This window comes from Morus notabilis, unplaced genomic scaffold, assembly GCF_000414095.1.
Source record: "Morus notabilis unplaced genomic scaffold, ASM41409v2 Scaffold732, whole genome shotgun sequence".
NCBI lineage: Eukaryota > Viridiplantae > Streptophyta > Magnoliopsida > Rosales > Moraceae > Morus > Morus notabilis.
Window position 1 is genome coordinate 205,115 of NW_010362186.1, and position 8,433 is coordinate 213,547.

An 8,433-nucleotide genomic window follows, 5' to 3' on the forward strand; every position below is an offset into this window, starting at 1 on the left:
TATTTCCAGGAAAAGTCATCATGAAAACTCACCTACCCTCGCGAGGATCGAGAACAGAAGATGGCTTCCTCCTTGGGAGCCGGGAATATGTAATCCGTGTAGAGGCCTATAAATAGAACGAACAAAACACAGAAAAGGGTTAGACACCATTGGTATTACAGAGAAAACTTGTAAACATCTGAAAAAATAGTGCATGCACAAGTGGATTAGGCACAAAATTATTGCCAAACCATTATAAAATCCTTGTCCTTTCTACATTATTTTACTGCTTATTATTTGATTATGTGGTTAGTGCAACCGTGAGCGTTTCCGGGGAGGTAACTACAAGTTGTCGGAAAAACACCGTCAACAATTGGCGCTAGAAGGAGGGCCTCGAAGCCCAGAAATTTAACCCAGCTTTGAACCAAAAGAAACTGTCATCATGCCTCCCGGCAAGCGTGTCCGGAATACCACCACCGCAGGGACCTCAACGGATCCACTTCCACCGGCGGCCGCGACTCCCCCAGACCGTATCAACCAGCTCCAAAAGCAGGTCGAAACGCTGGCCACTGCCGTGGAAAGAATGGCTACGGCCCTGGCTGGGCGGGAACAAGGGCTTGAGGATGCGCCGATGAACCCGGTGAACGCCGCCATCGCGGGCCAAGTGATTGGCGACCGACGCGGTGACGCCGAGGAAGTCGTTGACAGTCGAGCGGGTGATCCACGCCCGTCAAAGTCGAATAGGTCTGTAGGGAGCAGGCAACGCGCGGCACGAAGGAGAGCGCGGGAGAAGGCTGCGGCGCCAGCTGTGGACAACAGAGATGCACTCCCTCGACCGCAACAGGATCCACCTAGGAGGAACGTCGTCCCCGTGGGATCCACGTCGGTGCATGGCGGGGACCTGAGGGCAAAGCTCGACGCCCGACGTGGAAAGGCCGTGCAGCTGACGAGGGAAGATGAGCTCCCAGCTGAAAATAAAGCTCTGGCCGAGAAGATTGCCAGGCTGGAAAAGCAGATGGGGAGTCGACTGAACAACTTCGAATAGGTTGTGGGAAAGGTGGCCGAGGCAGTTAACGTCGACGCCAAGATGTATACGTCTCACGACCACCTGTTCACGGAAAACATCATCCAGGTCCCACTTCCCGACAAGTACAAGTCACCTCCCATTCCGTTATACGACGGGAGGAGTGACCCGGACGATCACTTGGAGGTGTACACAGGGCACATGGTCCTGCATGGATACCCTAAGGAGGTGATGTGCCGGGCATTCAGGAATCACCTTTCTGATTCCGCGAGGAGATGGTTTAGGTCCCTCAAACCAAATTGCATCACCAGCTGGGATGATTTGAAGAACGCCTTTTTGGCTCAGTTCATAGGTGTCAAGAAATACATCCCACCAAAACAGAACCTGTCGAGGGTATACCAAGGACCTAACGAGTCCCTGAAGGACTGGATAGCCCGGTTCGGGGAACAGGTCGCCGCCACTGAGGGAATCTCTAATGAAGTGGCCCTGATGGGGGCGCTGTCCAGCATGAAGAATGGCATCCCCTACAGCACAGACCTCGACCGAAGACCGCCCCACACCTATCAGGAATTCCTGACAAGGGCGCAGGGGTTCATAAACGCCGAGGAGGCCAAGAAGGCCTTAAAGAGCAAAGCGACAACCCCTGCCAAGGAGGAGGTAAGGTAGGCTAGCAGTCAGAACAACGGCAAGAAGCACCGAGGCCCTCCTCAGGTGCAAGCCGAGCCAAGGTACAACCCGGCTCCGAGCAACAGGGGCAGTAACGCCTCGACGAGCCAGGGGGAGACCAAGCGGCCCAAGCCGCAATGGTACGACGCCTACACTCCCCTGAATATGGGGATCGAGAACATCTACCACGAGATCAGCCATCTCCAGGTCCTGCGTCGACCTCCACCCCTAAAGTCTGACCCGGCGCGGAGAAACCAGAACAAATACTGCCGTTTCCACGGCGAGAGTGGTCACACCACGGCCGAGTGCTACGACCTTAGGGATGAGGTCGAGAGGCTGATCCGGGAAGGGAGGCGAGACAAATACCGAGCCGACCGCAGGAACAACAACAGGCGCAACGACGACTGACGGGACGAGCAGAGGCGCGATAACCCGCCCGAACCGGTTGGCGTCATAAGAACGATCTTCGGGGGACCATACCTCGGCGGTACCTCTCGACGCACACAGAAGGAGTACGCCCGAGAGGCGAAGGAGAAGTTCAGCCAGAGGATCATGAACGTCTTAGGACGCGAGGCTAAGGCCGCGCGATATGAGGACACCGAGATCACTTTCTCGGAAGCCGACGCGAGGGGGGTACATTTCCCCCAGAGCGACGCCTTGGTAGTCGAGGCCGTGATCGGTAACCACACGGTTTGCCGTATCCTAGTCGACAATGGTAGTTCTGTGGACATCTTGTATGCGGACTGCCTCAAGAAGATGGGAATTCCCCGCTCAAGGCTGCAGAATGGTGCCCAGCCACTGTACGGGTTCATGGGAGACAGCGTCATCCCGGAAGGGGCCATCGAGCTGCCAATGACCATCGGTGACCGACCACACACCTCGACCGTTATGTCAAAGTTCCTAGTGGTGAAGGGAGGCAACCAATACAACGCGGTCATCGGACGCGCGCCCTTGAGGGCCCTGCTGGCGGTAACGTCCATCTACCATCAGGTGATGAAGTTCCCCGCGCCAAACGAGATCGGCAAGGTCAGAGGCAACCAGTACGAGTCAAGACTCACGTACTCGGAAACCGTCTGCCACTACGCCGAGCCGACTCAGGTACGGAGAGAGCTGCGAATGGTCGAGACCAGGGGAAAGGGACTCAACTTGGATCCAAGGTTCCCAGTAGAAGAGCTCGGAGCAGGACCAGTCGAGGAACTAATTGAGGTCCCCATCGATGAAAGCTACCCAACGAGAACACTGAGGATAGGCTTGGAGTTGAGGGCACAGGACCGGGAAAAATTGGTCGAGTTTCTCAAAGGAAGCCTCGACGTGTTCGCCTGGACCCACGAGGACATGGAAGGGATAAGCCCCGGCGTCATGTGTCACCGGCTGAACATCGATGACAAGTTTCCACCAAAGAGACAGAAGCGTCGACCAATGAACGCCGAGAGGTCCGAAGCCCTGCGGGTAGAGGTAGACAAGCTCATGAGGAACAACTTCATCCGAGAAGTCTTATACCCAGAATGGGTGTCAAATCCTGTCATGGTAAGGAAGCCGAACGGGGAGTGGCGAACGTGTGTCGACTTCAGTGACTTGAATAAAGCATGTCCTAAGGACAGCTTCTCACTACCCCGAATCGATCAGTTGGTCGACGCCACGGCAGGACACGAGCTACTGAGCTTCATAGACGCCTACTATGGGTACAACCAGATACCAATGCTCGACCGCGACGAAGAGCACACGGCGTTTGTCACCGACAAAGGGCTCTACTGTTACCGAGTGATGCCCTTCGGTCTCAAGAATGCTGGAGCGACCTACCAATGCCTCGTCAACAAGATGATCGCGGGGCAGATAGGAAAGACTATGGAGGTCTACGTCGATGATATACTGGTAAAGAGCAGGCAGACCGAAGACCATGAGGGGGACCTGGGAAGAATGTTCGGTGTTCTCAGAGCGTACAAAATGAAGCTGAACCCTCGGAAGTGTGCCTTCGGCGTCGCTTCAGAGAAGTTTTTGGGTTTCATGGTGAGCAGTCGAGGAATCGAGGCCAATCCGTAAAAGATTCAGGCCCTCCTCGACATGGCATCGCCAAGGAAGCCTAAGGAGGTCCAGAAGCTGACAGGCTGTGTGGCCGCACTTAATAGGTGCATCTCCAAATCCACAGATAAGTACGTACCGTTCTTTGACACCCTGAGGGGAAGCAAGCCGTTTCTATGGACGGAAGAGTGCGAACAGGCGTTCCAACAACTGAAGGAACACCTCGGCAAACCCCCTATGTTGTCCAAACCCGTGACCGGGGAGGTGTTGAGCCTTCACCTGGCGGTCTCGGAGCACGCCGTTAGTTCAGTGTTAATCTGTGAAGAGAAGAATGTGCAGCTGCCGGTGTATTACACTAGCAAGCGCCTCCTCGACGCGGAGACGAGGTATCCCCAGATGGAAAAGCTCGCCCTCACGCTAGTTGTAACAGCGATGAAGTTACGGCACTACTTCCAGGCCCATAGCATCCAGGTCTTGACCAATCATCCCCTCAGGCAGGTGCTACAAAAGTCCGACGCCTCCGGTCGACTCCTTAAATGGTCCATAGAGCTCAGCCAGTTCGATATCGATTACAAACCACGGACCGCTATCAAGGGCCAAGCCCTAGCTGACTTCATGGCAGAGTTCACAGGGCTACCAACCGAGGTCGAAGAAGCCTACGAGCCACCACGATGGAAGCTCTACGTCGACGGAAGCTCCAACGACAATGGCAGCGGGGCGGGACTGTGTTACACACACTGGAATGACACAAGGTCACCTCGGCCGTCAGGTTCGAATTCCCCGCGTCCACTAACGAAGCGGAGTACGAGGCACTATTCGCTGGACTCCGGTTGGCGGAGCACTTGACATCTTCAGTGATTCACAACTCATTGTGAATCAAGTGAAGGGCCAGTACTAGACCAGGGACGAGAAGATGGCTGCGTACCTGAAGAAGGTTAGGGAAGCCCTGGGAAAGTTCACCACCTATGACATACAACAGGTACCGAGGGCAAAGAATAGCAACGCCGATGCACTCGCCAGGCTGGCGCCGTCGAGAGACACCGATCTTTTGAACCTAGTACCTTTAGAGGTCCTGAAAACCCCGTCCACAGAGAAGCGGCCCGAAGTCGCACCAGTGGACCTCCAACCTAGCTGGATGGATCCAATCATCAGGTACATGGTCAGCGGCGAGCTTCCTGAGGACAGGCGGCAGGCCCAAAAGATGAAGTACCATGCAGTAAGATACACGATGCACGATAACCTCCTCTACCGCAGATGGTATTTGACGCCCTTACTCAGGTGCCTCAGCGCAGAAGAGGCAAAGATAGTGTTTTCGGAGGTGCACGATGGGGTTTGCGGGAATCACGCGGGAGGGCAGTCCCTAGCCTACAAAATATTACGGCAAGGGTATTGCTGGCCCAGTCTCAAAAAAGATGCGGCCGAGTACGCGAAAAGGTGTGAAAGCTGCCAGAGGTACGCCCCGACCCCTCGACTGCACTCAGAGGACCTAACGTCCATACTATCCCCCTGGCCCTTCGCAAAGTGGGGGATTGACCTCATTGGCCCCTGCACAAAACCCCAGAGGGGTACAAGTTCGCTATAGTCGCCGTCGATTACTTCACGAAGTGGGTCGAAGCTGAGCCATTGACGGCCATCTCGGAGGCGAAATGCACAAACTTCATATGGAACAACATTGTGTGCAGGTTCGGTGTCCCGCACTCCCTCGTGTCCGACAACGGGAAGCAGTTCAACAACGACAACACCAGCCAGTTTTGCAAGTCGCTGGGGATCCACAATAATTTTTCCTCTGTCGTGTACCCCCAGTCTAACGGGCAGGTCAAGGCTGTCAACAAGATAATCACAGTCACGCTCAAACGACGCCTCGATGCCTACAAAGGGAAGTGGGCCGACGAGTTGCCAAAAGTGCTGTGGGCCTACCGAACGACTAGTAGAACTACCACGGGAGAAACCCCATTCTCAATGGCCTATAGGTTCGAAGTAGTCCTACCAATAGAGGTGTCCATCCCGACCGACCGGGTAACCTGGTACGAGGAGGATAGGAACGCCAAACTGGTGAACTTGGAGCTCGACCTCTTAGAAGAATGACGCACAAATGCACAGTTAAGGCTCGCCGCATACCAGGCAAGAACGGCCAGGTATTATAACAAGAAGGTCAAGCCGAAGCGCTTCGAGGTCGGGGACCTAGTTTTGCGGGTGGTAACCCCCAACACGAAACCCAAGAACTCCGGAGCCTTGGGTCCGACCTGGGAAGGGCCCTACAAAATAAAAGAGGTTGTCATAAACGGGTCATATCGACTGGCGAAGCTCGACGGTCGAAGCATCAAGCACACATGGAATGCGGACCAGTTAAAGGTTTACTACCAGTGACCACGAGAAGCGTCGACCTAATAGGCCAGGCTAAATGTCCTACTTGTGTATTCTTTCATTTCTCCGTTCTGCCAGGCTGAAAAGCCATCTTGTAACCCATACGCTAATAAATATACGTCGATACGTCGACTAATTCTTACCATACGGGTATGATCTTCTACAATTGTCGATACGTCGACTAAAGTCGTCGCTATAACGACGGCGATGCGTGGAAGACAAGCCCAAGCCTTATGCTTGGCAAGGGGGCGATGTGAGCCCCCCACGAACTTGCAAAGACGGTAGGGCTCTGGCCCAACCGTGCTTTAAGCGACTGTGAGTTTTTCTACGCTCCTCACATCCCACTATCTACGTCGAAGAGTCTACAGTGACGTGCCAAAGCTGACGTCTCAAACTCAGCCTCGACAAGGGGGTACTAAGGCCCAACAATGAGGCCCCCCAACAAAAAGCACAACGCTCCTTACTCACAAGAGGCAGTCGAGCCTGCACTTGGAAAAAAATCAAAGAGAATATACACATACGCAACATCCACACAAACAGTGAGTAAAAGCACGAATATTATATGAAAAGCATATATAAAAAGTAAAAATTGGTCTCGACCTTATAGTCGTTACAAATTATCAAATTTAGTTTGGGCCACACGGCCCTAAAAAAAAGAGAAGAGAAGAAGAGGGGGTTGCAGCAAAAAATATAAACAGAAGGCCCCGGCTAGAGTTTCCTCCTTACTCGCCGTCGTCGTCCGCAGCCTGCTCCTCACCACTACGCACTCGGTTGACACCCTCGGCCTCCTGCGGCGGCTCGGCCCCCTACAGCGGCTCGACCACCTCCACGTCGTCACTGTCGAACTCGTCCAAAAAGGATAAGTCAACGTCTGGACGTTTCTGGCGGAAGCGGTCGAGGATTTGTTCCCCCGCAGACTACATCAGGGACATCTGAAACTCTTCAAACTCGGCGGAGGCCTGGTAGGCCTCGAGCCTCTGGTTGACGAGCTCCTCGAAGTCTGTCGAGGATTTGAATTGTTGCATGTGGCCCTCGATCATGTCCTTGAGCTCCTGGGACTCCTTGAAGGCATCAAGCCTGGTGTCGACCATGCGGTGGAAGTCCTCGGAGGACAAGAAGTCTGAGATGGCTCTTGAAGTGGCCTCTTTTTGGCGCTCCTGGAACTCCCGAGACGAGAGGTATGTCTCGATCCCCTTGGAGCTTCCCTCCTGAAAGCCTTCCTTGTAGCTACTGGATTTTTTGGTGGAAATGCTATCCTCGAGGGACCGTACCTTAGCCTTCTCGACCTCCAAGTCTGTCGATAGCTCATCTCGAACTGTACGAAGGGCGGTGATCTCCTTCTCGACGGCCGCCGCCGGCGTCTTCTCCCCCTTGAGGATGGCCTCCAGCTCTACGTAATTCTGAAGAGCAAACTCAAGGGCCTAAATTCCAAAGGAAAGGGAATATGGTCAAGACGGAGAAACCCAAACAAAAAGAAAGACTACCGCATACAAGCAGTAGTGATAGGAGTCGAGGTCGAGGCTTACCGAGATTTGACGCTTCACAGTCAGGCGCTGCCGGTCCAGGATGCTCTCCCCGGCGAAAACATCCCAAGTGTCCTCGTGAAAGAATGTGTATATGGCCTGCAGAGGAAGGCTGAAGCGAGGTGGGAGGAGCAAAGCGTGAGTGAGGTCAAGGTCGACAACGTCGGACACAATGAACAAGGGGTCATCAATCTTCGACCCCGGGAGCAGAATAGGCTCAGGGGGAGGGGGCGGGATCGCCAGATTCGCCGTGACCTCGGCACCTTTGTTCTTATCGAGGCGCCGAGCTTTCCCGGAAGCCCCCGCGACTACAGGAGGCGCCCGCGACTCGGTCACCTTTTGCCTCTTCGATGGAGGGAGTTCAACCACGAATACCCCCTTCCTAGGGGTCCTGGCGGCGCCCGGCAAGATAGCAGCCTCGGTCGTGTGCTGACTCGACGTCCCACTCGATCCCGTACCGGTTGCGTTCTTCTTCGGCTTGACGAGGATGCTGTACTTCATCTCGGATGGCACGGCTACGCGAAAAATGAAAAGTCAGCTCAGGAACACCTCGACTACGTCCCCCGGACTTCGCTAAAGAAAAAAAGGTCAGGAGAAAAACCTGACTTACCGCTGAGGAGATTAGGGCTGTTCATAAACCCGAACAACCCGCAAACCCAACCCACCCCGCCCCAACCCAAGCCGAAAAAAGCAACCCGCATCATTATTTTTAAATTTGCGGCTCATTATACCTCTGGCCCGAAGTGTTTGGGGCGGATTGCGGGTTTAGCCCATAACAACCCGCAATCCCCAACCCAACCCGCACAACATACCCCCAAGCTTTCGGCCCAAGCCGAACTGCCCAAGTTCTCCCCTAGG

At 54.4% G+C, this 8,433-nt stretch overlaps 2 protein-coding genes across 2 annotated transcripts; both read left to right on the forward strand.

Annotated features, from left to right (window-relative positions):
• Positions 1-1,066: 1,066 nt before the first annotated feature.
• Positions 1,067-2,077, forward strand: LOC112092197. The gene is made up of 2 exons (XM_024167662.1): positions 1,067-1,665; positions 1,756-2,077. The coding sequence occupies exons 1-2, from the start codon at positions 1,067-1,069 to the stop codon at positions 2,075-2,077; spliced, it is 921 nt and encodes a 306-aa protein (XP_024023430.1).
• Positions 2,078-4,601: 2,524 nt separating this feature from the next.
• LOC112092198 lies at positions 4,602-5,773 on the forward strand. Its single transcript, XM_024167663.1, has 2 exons — positions 4,602-5,140; positions 5,371-5,773. Exons 1-2 carry the CDS (start codon positions 4,602-4,604, stop codon positions 5,771-5,773), a joined length of 942 nt encoding a protein of 313 aa, XP_024023431.1.
• Positions 5,774-8,433: the final 2,660 nt, after the last annotated feature.

Excerpts from the sequence above, each read along its gene's own strand:
- LOC112092198 (XM_024167663.1), top strand. The coding sequence starts at position 4,602 with ATGGCTGCGTACCTGAAGAAGGTTAGGGAAGCCCTGGGAAAGTTCACC. Across the intron at positions 5,141-5,370 it reads AGGTGTGAAAGCTGCCAGAG|GTTCGGTGTCCCGCACTCCC; the intron begins GTACGCCCCGAC and ends CATTGTGTGCAG.
- LOC112092197 (XM_024167662.1), top strand. The coding sequence starts at position 1,067 with ATGTATACGTCTCACGACCACCTGTTCACGGAAAACATCATCCAGGTC. Across the intron at positions 1,666-1,755 it reads CCTGCCAAGGAGGAGGTAAG|GGGCAGTAACGCCTCGACGA; the intron begins GTAGGCTAGCAG and ends TCCGAGCAACAG.